General features: G+C 36.5%; 1 protein-coding gene across 2 annotated transcripts; it reads right to left on the reverse strand.

Annotated features, from left to right (window-relative positions):
- Positions 3,416 to 4,704, reverse strand: LOC18788305 (auxin-responsive protein IAA31). Of its 2 annotated transcripts, none has more exons than XM_007225829.2 (4): positions 4,340 to 4,704; positions 3,967 to 4,166; positions 3,738 to 3,834; positions 3,416 to 3,653 (listed from the first exon to the last, which is right to left on the reverse strand). In XM_007225829.2, exons 1-4 carry the CDS (start codon positions 4,570 to 4,572, stop codon positions 3,599 to 3,601), a joined length of 585 nt encoding a protein of 194 aa, XP_007225891.1. In that variant the 5' UTR covers positions 4,573 to 4,704; the 3' UTR covers positions 3,416 to 3,598. The 2 variants fall into 2 exon arrangements, with proteins under 2 accessions (XP_007225891.1, XP_020409797.1); XM_020554208.1 differs by having other exon boundaries at positions 3,738 to 3,837.

Raw genomic sequence — 15,669 nt, forward strand, 5'->3', positions numbered from 1 at the left:
GGGGGGGGGGGATGGAGGGCGGGGACGGGGATGGTATTGTCATACCCGGCCCCTACCCAACCCGTTGCCATCCCTATCTCCAAGGTTTATGATAGACTCAACTGGAACTTTGTGGAGTATATTTTGAAGGAAGTGGGGCCCTCTACCAAGATGATAATGTTGATTATGGCTTGTATCTCTAGTGTTTGATATCAAGTTTGTGTTAATGGTGAGCTTACTGAAATTTTCAAACCTAGCAGTGGTATCAGACAAGGGGACCTCTTTTCCCCCTATTTATTTGTTTTGTGTATTAAAAAACTCTCCCATATTATTTTTGATGCTGTGAGATAGAAAAAGTGGAAGCCTGTTAAAGCCTCGCAGTCGGGCCCATTGGTTTCCCACTTATTTTTTGCTGATGATTTGATCCTTTTTACTGAAGCTAGCTCTAAGCAAGCTAGAATTATAAATAGTTGTTTAGAGTTATTTTACAATGTTTCTGGTCAAGCGGTCAATTTTGAAAAATCTGTAGTATTTTGCTCTCCTAATACTTGTCTGGTAAAGTGTTGGCTAATGAGATCAACTGCATTAGTGGATCTCCTCTCATAGTTGACCTTGGTAATTTTCATTTTCATACAGTAAAGTTTACCCACTTTTAAAATTCGATACATCAAATTTTTTTCGTCTTAATTGCATACATAATTTTTATTTTCATATCAATTTAATACTTCTGTTAGTCATTCCGGCAAAACCCCCATTAAAAACTGACATGACAATACTATGAACCACATGTTTCGCATTATGTGGCCCAAGTGGGCCCTAAACTAAATAAATAAAACAACAGTATTAAATAAATAAATAAAAATCCTTCTCCAGCTCATCTTCTCCCCCAAACCCAACTTACCCTCTCATGACTGCCACCCACCTCCACCCCACACTATTGTCGCCGCCAACCACCCGTACCCTCTCTGTACCGCCCATCCCGTCTTCTTTTTCTCTTCCTCTGTCTCTCTTCCCTCTGTCAAGAAAGGCAAAGCCATAGTCGCCGTCCTTGAAGGGCTTGACCCACGACCCAACCTCGAGCCTTCCCCTTCATCCCATCTGTTCTAAGCACAAAACCAAAACAACAATGAATAGTTGGGGTTATGCTGTTTTTTGGAAGCCGATGGAGGAGTGAGAGTGGGGCGGGGAGCCGACAGGGCTGAGCACCGGGCTCGACTGAAATGACGTCGTGGTATACACCATCACTTTCTGGGATTTCGAATTTTTTAGGGGTTTCGATGGGGGCTTCGAATTCTTGAGATTTTCGATGTGGATTTTGGGAATTGGGAAATGGTTAAGAGCTATGAGGTTGAGAGGGTGGATTTGGGTGCGAAGAAGTTTTTGGAACTGAGGATTGGCTGGAGAGTGGTGGTGATGGTAAAGGTTGGGGTTTTTGGGTTTTGAGACGAAAGTAAAATAGATGGAGAGATATGTGAGTTATTGGGAGATGAAGCAGAACCATCTCTGCAACTTGGGGAAGAAGATGAGACGGTGGGGGTGGGTGGATGAATTTTTATTTTAGTTAATTTAATTAATTTAATTGATATATTGTTAGACCACATGGCATCATATGAGTGGGTCTACGATGCATATCTATTGCCACGTCAGTTTCTAACGGAGGTCTTGATGAAATGACTAACAAACGTCTTAAATTGATATGAAAATAAACATTATGTATGCGACTGAAACAAAAAACATTTGATGTATTGAACGATAAAAGTGAGTAAATTTTACTGCAGTAAAGTGAAAATTACCCTAACATATAATGAATAGCTCTACTACTAATTGTATTGAGGCTTTTTGTGATAAAATCGCACACCTACTAGACTTTATAAGTAGTTAAGTTGGAGACAATAATATTTGTATTGCTAGTAGTGAGCCAATGGCCCATCCTCATAAATTTAACATGGTATTAGAGCGAGTTTATTGTCTAGACTTGAATTATTGGGCATTTACCCTTACCCCTTACCCAACATGTAGTGTTCACATATTGAGCTTGAATGTTTAACCTTATCCCTTAACCAATATATGGTGTGGCATCCCACGTGAGGGGCCCGTTGAAGAATAAGGTCTCACATCAGAAATTTAACAAAATAAAATATAACATATAGAATTTCTTCTTAAATAAGGAAAATACTTTGATTCATTCTCATAGAATTAGTCATATCTGTTAACATGCCAATCACAGTTTGATATACATATAATTTATTTTTTTATTTTGTGTATTTAATAAGTTATTATTATGCATTTATCTAACTGTGATTTGACAAAAGAAGCAAGGAGGAATAGCTCTTTCCCATTGTAGATGACATCATGATTAATGAGGATGACTTGGTAGCTATACTGCCTAAACTTGGTGGTCATACCATTTTAGTCAATAAGAAAGAACAGTGCGCCATTTGCAATTTGCCAAAACAAAAAAGATCCAGCTTAGGTTCTCTCTCTCTCTCTCTCTCTCTCTCTCTCTCTCTCTCTCTCCGCTTGTGTGGCAGCTTAGTGGTTGGTTCACCTAATAACATTACTCTTCTGCCTGCACTAATTGAAATGGCCTGCAAAGAATAACAAGAAGAATAAACAAACAAAAAAATACGTCCTCTCTCGCTCTCTCCTTTCACAATCTGACTTGTGTGCAAATATACCTACCTGCCTACCTACATATATATCTACAAAACCTCTACAGGGGTTTTGTGGGCACAAAATATACACTGAGATGAGATTATGAAGAATAGCTTCCTATTGCTTTCGAGGCACCACATGACCTCGTTTCACGAAATTGGGTGGTCAATATTTGCACTTGTTAACATTATTATTAGGATCAAAGTTATGATGCTTGCTTTTCAACTTTTATCTATCTTTTGAATTGATCTCTCTTCTGCAATCAAAACCATAGGAATCATGAGCCTGATGGCGTGCACGTCTAACAAGCTCACACAACACAAGCCGGAACACGTGTACCCAAAGAGTCTTTGATTGAGGATCTATCACAGTCTGATAATCATCATCATCATCACATATAGTTAAAGGCTACAAATCTTCTTGTCACAACAAGGGACGTGAACGACAAGGTCTTGAGCAGCTCGGTCTGATCACGTCACACGTGCGATCACTCTCTCAAAAAATATAAATAAAAAAGAGGGTTCTTGTTTCGTGATAATGATCGTACAGATGATGTGGTCGGACCACTTCATCTAAGAATTTATCGACACGAAGACCACATCCCACCTAATAATGCGAAAACACAGAAGAAAAAATGAAGACCATCATCTATGGTCCCATATTAGCAAACCTTCCCTACCCTCATATCAATTTTTCAAAAGCTCCATGTTGTTTTCCCTTTACTTTTACTTCTAGAATAATTGGCTTCATAGAGAAAAGGAACCAAGAAAACAAAAGCAAAAAAAAAGTCTACAAATACAACTGTTATTATATTTGATAATGTACACAATATTGGATGCAGCCCCAAACTATGTATTAATCTGAATTTCTTTTGAGTATGTAGTTATGAACCACCACTAGGACAAAACTGTATCAGGGCAGAGTATATCTGCTAACTGAGTCCGAGATGACCAAAAAAAATTAACTAACATCTGTCTGCTCTGGTGATCTTCAATCTTTTCACAGTTGTCAAGAATATCCTGTGTACCAAACCCAAAATGAGAAACAAAATGTAAGGAAAACAATTATGAAAAACATGAAGAATCAAAAGTTGGTAAGCTTACTCCCAAGGCACATCTCCAACCAGCATCCAATCTCCTTCTTGATCTTCATAAGTCAGCACATGATATTTGTCTGAATGAACATGATTTTCCTCAGGACCTGCTTCCAGATGGAAATAGCATTGAAGCTTTTCTTAGTCAAATACTGTGACCAAAATAATATGAACCCAACTATGATTTGATTTGATCTCATGATTAGAGGTCCTAGAATTTGTGTTTAAGAACAACTTACATAGAATGGTGGCCTTGAACATGAGGCTAAGAGTTGTAATCAAAGCAGCATAGCCATCATGTGCAAACAGATTCAGTTTTCTACCAATTGGAATGCCTTCCATGTAGACCTTCACAAATAAGGAGGGATGGTCTGCTTTTCCTGCAAGTCTGCTCCTCAAGATAGATTTGATTGGTGGCCAGTTTATCAGTGCTTCCTCCCTGAAATGTCAACTTTGAGTCAAAACATACATACCAAGTTACAACCACAAAAGTTGATCAAGAACAAATTTTGGGAAAAACCCAAGAAAACTTTTCCTTTCTTCTTGTTCTTAAAAAAATATAATAAAATAATTTGTACATTGGTTGGTTCAATGAATGTGATATTAGCATACCCTGGGGTTGAAGTGGAAGACAAGTCACTGTGACTAGAGGGGGAGATGCTGAGGCCAAGTCTTAGATCAGTGCTCAAATCTGTTCTTGTGTTGATATGACTGTTACCATAATTGCCATTGATTTTCTGAGAAAGAGAGGAAGAAGATGATGAGCCAGCAGGCACAGGAAGAAGAAGATCAGGATGGCTGCTGCTATCTATTGAAGAAGATGATGAATGTGCAGCTCTTCCCATTTTCTACTCAGATATTAAGACTTCAGAGAGAAAAAGCCGCTATCTCAGGCCATGAAACTGTGTGTATAATATATATACACACACACACAAACTACTCCAGAAAAAAAGAGAGGAGGCAGGCAGAGCCAACTCCCAAACAACTGAACTAGTCATAAAAAGAAGACTCTAGTCAGTTTTTTTATCATTGATTTTGCTAGCAGGGTGGGCCCACTATGCCCACTCAGCATATCCTACATGGCTTTTTCCTTTATTTAAAAAAATTGATAAGTGTCAAAACCACATTAGTGGTAAGGAGGAGTTGCTCTTCAGTTTTAAGGAGCCAAACTTTATTACAAGCGATATTAAATAAGTAAATTTAGGTTTTACCCATAAAAAAACTTTCATTTTTGGAAAAAGCCAAAGAAGACTCAAAGAATCAAACCTAGTACCTCGGATGTAAGGGTAAATGCTCTTATATACTTGATAGAATCCCCTTGTTCAATTTAATTTATTTTTTCTTTAGTTCAAGAATCAAACAACACAAATAGAAAAACAAAAGTAACCACCACCCACTCAGCGCCTAAACAGGTGGAAAAAGTTCTGAAGTATTTAATTAACTTTAAAGAAGTAACTTTAATTAATCTATTTTACCATAGAAAGAAAACTTACGTTCTTGTTCTGTTCTTATTGATATTTACAGATCATCTCCTCAAAAGGAGAAATTTTTACTGCATTTTTCTTTTCACATTCTGTGGTCGTGTTTCTATATCAACATTAATCATGCTGCATGTTGGCAATCGAATTGCATGCAGGCCCTCCTTGATTATAAAGTGGAGAGTAGATAAGTGTTAATTAAATCACATTTAATGTCCCCACTACCAGAGTTGTACAAGTTTTGAAGAGGCTGCCTCCCAATCAAATTGAAATTAGTCAGGCTTTTAATTCATGTTCTGGGTTTTTGCTGTCAAGGAGAAATGTTGTGTTCCATGGTTGGTGTGTACGTTTTTGTGACTTCTTAAAGGAACGACAGATTGTCTATGGAACTATGGTGTAGCCAAAAAGAAAGAAAGAAAAAAAAAAAATCTAATTGTGAATGAGATCAAATTTAGATGATGCCATAAAAAAAAAAATTGTAATCTGGGAATACATGTAGATTTAAACGCTTACTGCATAGGAAAATTATAACACTAGCATTTCACGATTCATGTATTTCGTAACAAAGAGACGTACCTGCTAAATTGCAATTAGTTTGATTCGATCTAAGACCGATATACAACAGAAACTTGTAATATTTTATTTTGCACAAGTTATATTATACTATACAATGTGTTTTTCTGTTGACATGAAATTAAGTTATATATGGAGAGAATTGGGTGTACTAATGATGGCACCCATAGGGCTATAGACACCTTAGGCACATCCTTGGGTTGGACTGGATGTATGTCTCCTTTGCCAATAATATTTGTGTATGTTAAACAAATTTTAGACCCTTGTTAATCCAAACAAAGGAACTTGATGGCCAGACAACTGTTTCTTTTAGCAACCTTTTTTAAAAATAATAAATAAATAAACGTGATGTGCAGATGAGGAAGCAAAGGGACTTGCCTAGTGCCTAGTGGAGACAAACAAGCAGATATTTAAAGTTGCAAATCCAGACTTTGGAGAGCAGATGATCTGCCTTCTTGCACTTTTTTTTTTCTTTCTCTTTTTATACTTTTTAAAATTCTCTTTCAGGATTTAATTATTATTAATCAGAGTATATTTTATGATTAAACACCTAATAAACATGATTTATTTAAAATGGTTTTAATAGGTCTCCTTCTTGGGACAGCCTTCTGCCTTCACGCCTCAGCCATGCACATACACCTTGTCCCTTCACATTAATCCCTCTGCTCTCATATAGACTCATGGTTATGACAGACGAGCCACCATCAATTAATTATTTATATTTATAATTGTAATAAAGTGAAGTGATTGCTTTTCCACCACCACCCATCAGACAAAATTTATAAAATCATCATCTACCGCCTTCAATACATCTTGTTGGCATCGGCAACACGCTCTCCTCCCGTAAATTACATACATATCTCACGTGATTTAACACAAAATTGGACCTTAATTTTGTTGGCCCCTTTGAACACTTGATTGGCGAAAATAAGCAATTTTGAAAAGCTATCCGACATGAAATTTAGTAGATAAGAAAGATTTGTACATACATAACGTTGATGTGTAATAATTATTAATCGTTGATGTATGTAAAATCACTTACATTAACAGTTGATAGGACGAATGTTATATATCTGTACAAGATACTAGATGAAATTGAACTATTTGCTATTGGTAATTATGAAAATGGAAGAGGTTAGAAGGGACATTAAAGCAATTAAAAGGATGAAAATGGGGGAGACAGAGATGGACATGAGGTTTGAAACTTAAACAAGTCTTAAAAGTCGTAGGAGGGTCGATGAGGTGTTTGGTAAATTGTTTCAAGGACTTTTGAACTAATCCAAGACGTCTCTCAAAAGCGAAGACATGAGCTCAACTTTATGAAACATGCAATCAACTAAATTCCGCACCCAACGCCTATAAACCTACCTCTCTCTCTCTCTCTCTCTCTCTCTCTCTCTCTCTCTCTCTCTCTCTCTCTCTCTCTCCATCGTCTGAAAAATTATTCCAAAAATATTTAATACATGCACATGGGTCTCTAATACACGTGCAAAAAGAATGCAGGATTAAATTAATTATTTTAGAATCAATATATATGCTTTCACAAATTATTGTTTCAAGTTTAGCCCTCCTCACACACGACCAGTTATCACGTGTTTGTAATCATCCCCTTAATTTGAGAAGTGTCCTTGACCTGATAGTTCCTTCCTACTAGTGCTCAAATAAAATCGTTGGTGCGTTTGAGCACGTAGTGAAATCCACACACGTCAACGATTCATAAATGTATTCGTGATCGACAACATGTTATCAATATTTTTTTCTGTTTTAAGTAAATCTTATCTGTCATGCATAATGCATTACACGAAAAATTAATATTTCATGAGAACAAACAGTTCAATTATGTTGTTTCGTTCCAACATTCCAACAATGTGATCATTTTATGTGTCATAGGTTATCTATTTATGTGACCAAGGACATCTGCCACAAGTCATATAGTTTATCTAAATGCATTAAAAAATTTGTTTGCATCATGCAAGAGTCCTGTTGGCAAGCGTCACTGACGTGAAGCATAATATAGTCTGGATCTCAAACCAAAACAGAGGTAGATTCCTGCCCCAAAATCCCCTCCCCCTTCAAATGTCGGGACAGATTTAGCACGAAGTATTGATGATCACATTTGTAACAGAAGAAAGCTACGTCCATGTAAATTCTATCTATTTGAAAACTCATATATATATTAGATATATACTGAAATTTATTTGTTTGGAAAGAGAAAATGACTAAGAGAGAGAGAGAGAGAGAGAGAGAGAGAGAGAGAGAGGTAATGGGGGGACAGGCAGGCAAGCTTGGTGGTGAAGAAAGGTAAGGGTCCAAAAGGAGAGAGAGGGACTTGAGGGAAGAAAGATTTGGGTTGTAAACCAACAAAAGAAAGAAGGGTAAAAGAAAAGGTTGTTCCCCCAATGTTGCTTCGGTCTGGCACAGTGGCTTTGCCAATACATATCTTTCTCTTGCTCCAATGAATTGATCTTCATGTTATCACTTTGTGTACATCTCAAGCATATAATATATTAATATATCCACCATATATAAGCTTGGGAAAGCTTTAGCTCCTCTCACTTTCAATTAGTTCCAACCCGGACCAACCCTTAGCTCCCAACATCTAATTACCACTGCCCCCATTGTCACCTACAATGTCAATTTTCTATTTTTTTATTTTTTTCTTTCACGTCTCAAAATTTATGAACCCAATAAAGGCCGCTATATTGAAGAACCACTTTTTTTTTTCTTTTTTTTTTCTGTAACAAAAAAAAAAAGAAAAAAGAAGAACCCTTTTTTTTCCCCCTCTCTCTTTGAACTTTATTCTGCGCCTACTAAATGGTCCTCCTAATCTACTACATATAGAGCTTGATCTGGTTTCTTTTTTGGGTCCTCCTTTTCATTCTCAGTCAAATATAAGAAGGTGTTTGAGTTACTGCCTCGCTGGTGTGGGGCACGATCCTTTTCCAAGACTTGCTTTGTGGAGTTTTCTCTATGCTGTACCTCTATGTTAGGTGGTCAGGTGACCTTTTGCTAATTTATTCTGAAAATCGCGACCGTCAAATCAAATCCTATTCCTTTCAAGAGAAAACACACCTAGTCCCAATGTTACTTGAACGATACTACAAATGCCACAAACTGAAGAGAAGAAAACACCTCAAATAACATTTTTATTGAATTTCCTTTCTGTTTTATTCTCATATGACGAACTATTGTTGAAGAATATAAAGTTTTACATCAAAAATTTACTAAATAAAATACAACATATAATGAATGGTTCCACTGCTAACATCACTAATATCTTTTGTGATAAAATTCCATAAATATCGGGCTTTATAGGTAGTTAAGTTGAGGATAATATCAGTGGGTTTTGTAATATGTTTACCCTTTGGATTAACTTTCTTTATGTGAGTGTGCCACGGTTAGTAGATAATACCCTAACAGATTTAAGTGACTTTATATACTAGCGCCCCAAGCAATAGACTTTAAACAAACCATTGTGATTTTGGTTGTGAGGACTTCACAATTTATCTAGACAAATATGGTCAGCAAAGCAAAATACACTGATTTATGGATAACATAACAAACAAATCCAAGCAAAACTGTCTGAAGCACAAGTATCAAATGAATCTCTAAATCTACTACTTCTTAGAGGTGTTGAACTTTGACTTCTGATTGAAACAATAGTCGCAATGATGACTTATGATCAGGCTGGACTGGATTTTGTTGATTGGACTAAATGTTTCTATACTGGAATTGCACGTCAATATCTTAAACTAATATGGACTGGCTAGAAATTGATACCAAGTTTGAAGTTGGCAAAGCTATAAACGAGTTGAGCCTTGAAGAGGCTGGGAAAGTGATTAGAACTACATGTGGTCGATTCTAAATGATCTGGAAGCTATATATCTAGACGACTTCAAGACATTAAGATGTCTTTGGAAAATTTGTTCAGGTTCTCATATAATGAAATACCTGACTTCTGCCTGTTTTATCTAATTTGCTGAACCAAATTTGTAAGAGAAATTAATCTCTTTTGAATTCTGCCTGATTTACCTAGTCTAGATTACGAGGGAAATCTTGTTTTCTTCTTGGTTTTCTGAACTTCTTCTTGAGTTGGATTGCTTCTAAAGGAAGATTGCTTGCTTGCTTTTGGTAATTGCAAGAGTGTATGACCTTTGATTTCTTTTGATCAATCTGGATTGATTGTTGAGTGTGTGTTTGTTTGATTAGTTGGTTGATTTTCTCCACTCCAGACACTCTTGTATTTATAGAAGAAAAAGTGATGCCGAAGAAATCTGGATATTATAGTTTTAGACTATCCTCCATTTAATGCACAACTGACAAAAGTTCTGTGAGTTCAATGCATTGATCAATTTTGGCATTTGTTCATCAATGTTCCTGAATGCCTCTTGATCGTTTCTTTTGTAACAACGTAGCTGAAGTGAGCAATAATGTGCATATTGTTCCAACGTTGGTACCATAAATATCCAAGTATCCTAGTGGGAGGGAAAAAAAAAACAAGTGATTTTGCAATAAATAGCCATGTCTTTTTAACTAAAGCAAGTCTCACTTTACTTTCCAGCTTTTAAGGTCATAAATTTTCTTTGGATTTTAGCCACCAACGATGAGGGTTTACCCTAACAAAACCTTAGCCACTAATAAACTGTGATCTTTTGGGAAAAAACTATTATAAACAACTTTGATTTTTTTGGATTGAAAGTAACTTTGTTTCTCAACTGTCAAAAATGTGAATTAGCTTAAATTGATTCCCAATAGTTGAATAGTACGGGCTTTTCACCATCTTTTGGTAAACTAAAGCCCAATACCATTTTGGAGAGTGAATCCAATATTTGTTTCGGGCTGGCATGTATATTTCAAGCCCAGACATGTTGTTAGCCTATCTCTTCAAAATTTAATAGCTAATTGCTGGTTTATTTTTATTTTTATTTTTAATATTTTAGATTCTTTGCTAAATGCCCCTTAAATGGGAAATTGAAAAAGAAAAACATTAGAGCCACTCCAGCGGACGGGCCGGGGGGGTGTGGGACCCACCAACTCGGGCCAGCCCGAAGACGAGACGAGCCCGACTTGCAGCTCGCGGTCTCTGACGTCAACGCTCGCGTCACGCTGACGTCAGCTAGCGCGTTTCAAATCCAATCCTACGGCTGAGGCTTTTTTGGGCAATAAAATTATGAAAAAAAATCGTAAATTTTTTTAAAAAATTCTAAAAAATTCAAATTGTTTTTTTCTATAAATACCTATCAATACCCTTCACTTTCAACACCAATCCTCATACATTTCATTATACTTCTACTATTATTCACTCTTTACTCAACATTTTCCTCTTTTTCATCTAGTATTTTGATTTCATATTTTTATGGCTTCTTCTATAGAAACCAGAGGGGCTTGGAGCACCATGAAAGATGTTTCCTTGTGTGAGGCTTGGCTCCAAATTTGTCATTGTCCCGTGTCCGGCAATGAGATGAAATTTTTTCATATGTGGAAAAAAATTCATGCCGAATTTTGTGAAAAAATTCCGGGGTCTACTCGTACGGAGATGACATTATCCAGTAGGTGAAAAATTCTCAATAAAGAGTTGGGAAAATGGAGAGCTGCCCTAGCAAAAGCGATGGACAACTATAGAAGCGGGAAAAATCGTACTAACGAGGTAAGTATTTTATAATTTTTGTTTTATTAAGTCTAATCTCCTAATATATATATTTTGTTAATATTGCTTGCATTTTCAATATTTTGTTAATATTTCTTGCATTTTAAATATTTTGTTCATATTTCTTGCATTATCAATATTTTGTTAATATTTCTTGCAATTTAAATATTTTGTTCATATTTCTTGCATTTTTAATATTTTGTTAATATTTATTGCATTTTCAATATGTTGTTAATATTTCTTGCATTTCCACTTGTTTCTTAATTTTCTTGCATTTCTAATTTATTTGTAAGGTTAATTGCATTTCCATTATTATTATTTTTGTTACTTGCATATCCAATATATTTTAAATATTTATTGCATTTCTTTTTTTTTTGTTAAATAGATGATTCAAGCACAAATGTGGTTCGGTGCAACTGGGGGTGGCAAAAAAAGTTTCAACCATCATGAATGTTGGGAGGTGGTGAAATATTGCAAACGCTTCATAATTATTCCGACGGGTCCCGCCGTTGTGTTAAACGAGACGCCACTCCGTGATTCAATGGCATCAGATTCACCTCTCGATTCTCCTATGAGTCAAGACTCACCCATCGAAAAGGAGCCGAGGCCCATTGGCCGAAAGGCCGCGAAGGCAAAGAAAGTGGGTAATTCAAGCAATAATAATTCAAAGTTTTTGGAGGAAATTGCAAGGCAAAACGGCCTAAGAATTGAAATGGAGCAGAAACGCCAAGATAACGAGTTGACCCTTCAAGCTGAGCATGCATGAGAAAGGGAGTATTTGGGCAAAAAAGATATGGACAAGACGGATCGGGAAACTATGGCCATGGATACAAGTCATATGTCCCCTAAAACAAAACAATTTTGGAAGCTAGAACGAAGGGATGTTATGAGAAGAAGACTTTTCCGGGATGATGGGCCTAGCAACACAGATTGGTTAAATGATGGAAACCATTAAATTAGTTAGCCTACCTTTTATGTATTTGTATTTTTCATGTTTTCTATTAAAGTTGTTGTAATTCATGTATTTTATTTTAGTAGTAGTAATTCGTAATGACTTGTATTAGATTTCGTTATTTAATAAACAAAGCATTCAATAAATTACCTTTTTATTCAACATATTCCATACTTCAAACAAAACAAAATAAAAATAAAAATAAACTACAAACAAGGCACAATAATAATAACAAACTACAACCAAAGCATAATAAATAAAAATACAACACAACCAAACCATAACTAAATAAAACATAACCAAAGCATCTATGCTCCATCATTCTTCTTCATTGCCTTTCACCGCCCATAGATGCTCCATCAAGTGAACTTGACGCATTTCATGAATATACGAAGATTGCATCTTTGTATATCGATCTATCATTCGGGTCATCAAATGACCATCCCTCACCAACGGTTCCGGCTCAAATGGTTCTCCATTTGACCTCATGGGCCTTTCATAAATCCGTGTCAAGGCCGTGTTCATTGGATCCGGTTCGTAGACCTCTAAAGCATCATAATCATACTCATCCTCCACAATCATATTATGGAGGATGATGCAAGTCATCATAATGCTTATGAGAATCTCCTCATCAAACATACGGGCCGCACCTCGAATAATCAACCACCGAGCTTGAAGGATGCCAAAACACCTTTCGACATCTTTCTTGTATCCCTCTTGATAGGTAGCAAATAATTTTTGCTTTTGGAATCGGGGATTCAGAATGGATTTGACAAAAGTGGTCCACCTCGGGCAGATGTCGTCAGCTAGATAATACTCCGTCTGGTACACTGTATTATTGACTTGATAGGTGATATTGGGGCCCTGGCCTCTCAATACATCATTGAAGACCGGGGATTGACCCAGCACGTTGAGGTCATTTTGGGATCTTGCAACTCCAAAGAAGGCATGCCAAACCCATGTGTCAAAGCCAGCAACGGCTTCAAGGATGATACTTTTTTGGCCTTTTTTTATTTCCGTAATCACCTTGCCAAGCAGTTGGGCAAATTCTTCCATTGCCAGTGCATGCAGTCGATGCTACCAATCATTCCTGGAAATCCTCGAGCTTCGGCTTTTTGTAGAAGCTGTTGGAGGTCCCTGGGAGTAGGTCTACGCAGGTAGTCCCTAATATATAGAGTTTCAACTACTTGACAAAATCTTACCAAAGCCTCCAACGTAGTGGACTTCCCCATCCGGGCAATCTCATCCACCTAATCAGTAGATGTTCCATACGCCAACATTCGTATAACAGCTGTAAGCTTTTGCTCCGGAAGAAGCCCCAAAACCCCAGTAGCATCACACTTTTGAACAAAGTATGCATCATAATTGCAAATATCATTGATAAGTCTATATTTTATATATATATTTTATGCCTCCTTTGCTTATTTATTTATTAATTTCTTGGTTTAAATTGGTTGTTTTTAATTGGTTTTGTGAGATTTGTGAAGGAATTGTGAAATAGGAGAAAGTGTGCTAAGAAAAGGCAAGAAGATGAAGATCAACTAAAAAGAAGCCAAGTCATTCCTTTTGTTGCAAGGAATGTTGTCAAATTTCCTAGTTCAAGATGGTGCAAGTCTTATCAAGTCAAACAAGGAGAAATAAAGAAGACTTTATTTTAGAAGGAATCCTATTTTTATAACAATTGTAATTATTCCTTAGGTAGGATTTCTAGGAGGTTTATAAATAGGGAGTTTAGGTCATTGTTGAAGGGATCCATTACCCATCATCTACCCTAAAATTCCTACACATTCATACTCATAGCCGAAATACTCAAAGGAGAGAGAGAGAGAGCGAGTGTTTTAGAGAGACAAAGAAGACAACCTGGAGCTAGAGTTGCTGTTTCAATTGGTTACTTCTTTCCTATGATATTATTTATCATGGTTTTTATTAAAGTTGTCATGAACTAAATTCTTCTTGCTACGATGTAGCCTAGCCATGAATACTCAATTACTTTAGTCAATGTTAATTCTAAGTATTTTTCCATGTTGAGTATCTATTACCATGCTTAATGCTTTGAATGTTTGGCCAACATTTAATTGTTTTGATGCTAAATTGAAGATAGGAATATCCAATTTGGGGTTGCTTCTCGTAATAGATGCCATGAGTTACATGATTAGACAGGGATGTTTGTCATGACTTATGTGGTTGTTTTGTAGGTTTTTCAAGGAATTTAATGGGTTCTTATTATCTTAATTCCATTACTAGGGATAGAGTGGGTTGGTAATAAGAATACTTTTGGTATAACCAGGGATGGAGTATCGAATAAAGTAGGGAAAATCAACTGTCAACATAGAGAATAATTAGGATTAACATGCTAAGGGAATTGGGTAGAATTGGCTATGGTGAAATCGGAAGCTCTAGTGCTCTCATAACTTGAATCTCACTACTTTATTTTTCTACGCTTGTTTTTATTCATTGTTTTAGTTAATTAATCAATCAAATCTCATCATCAATTGTTCAAATAAAGTCTTGGGTTAATCACAATCGGTACTTGGTAAATTAAATCACTCTTCGTGGGAACGACACTTCACTCATCACTATATTACTTGTGCGAATTGTGCGCTTGCAATAAATATCACAATAAGTTTTTGGCGCCGCTGCCGGGGAGTGTTTTAAATTTTATTAATATCGATATAGATTGATTTGAATTTGAATTAAATTTTTTTTTTTTGTTTCTTAGGTACTTCACCTAGTGCATGAGTTTTGGGAGACGTTCGCAAAGTCTTTTGCTTGTACCATTAGATCCAGAGATCGAGCGAACGCTTCACAAGCTTAACAAACTCAAAAGGGGGAAGGACGCAATATTGGAAAAGCCATCACCTATGGCTGAGGAAGCAAAACCAGTAAGGGACTATGATGTCCCATCTGTGGTGGCATCACCATCGAGCATTCGTCGTCCAACCATTGATGCCAATAATTTTGAAATCAGACCAGCCATAATTTCAATGATTCCGCAATCCTCCATCTTTTGTGGTTTACCTCAAGAAGACCCTAATAGCCATATCTCTAATTTCTTGGAGATATGTGACACATTTAAGTGCAATGGAGCTACCAATGATGATGTTCGCTTAAGGCTTTTTCCTTTCTCATTAAAGGAAAAGGCAAAGTCATGGTTGAATTCTCAACCACCTAATTCTATTACTACATGGGACGACTTGGCCAAGAAATTTTTAGCTAAATTCTTTCCTCCTGCAAAGACTGCGAAACTCAGGAATGACATCATGTCATTTGCTCAGTATGACATGGAACCTTT

This window comes from Prunus persica, chromosome G1 (genome assembly GCF_000346465.2).
Source record: "Prunus persica cultivar Lovell chromosome G1, Prunus_persica_NCBIv2, whole genome shotgun sequence".
NCBI lineage: Eukaryota > Viridiplantae > Streptophyta > Magnoliopsida > Rosales > Rosaceae > Prunus > Prunus persica.

Coding starts and splice junctions, on each gene's coding strand:
- LOC18788305 (XM_020554208.1), bottom strand. CDS start 4,572: ATGGGAAGAGCTGCACATTCATCATCTTCTTCAATAGATAGCAGCAGC. Junction 3,838..3,966: donor GTTCAAGGCCACCATTCTAT/GTAAGTTGTTCT, acceptor TCCATCTGGAAG/CAGGTCCTGAGGAAAATCAT. Junction 3,654..3,737: donor GTTGGAGATGTGCCTTGGGA/GTAAGCTTACCA, acceptor TTTGGTACACAG/GATATTCTTGACAACTGTGA.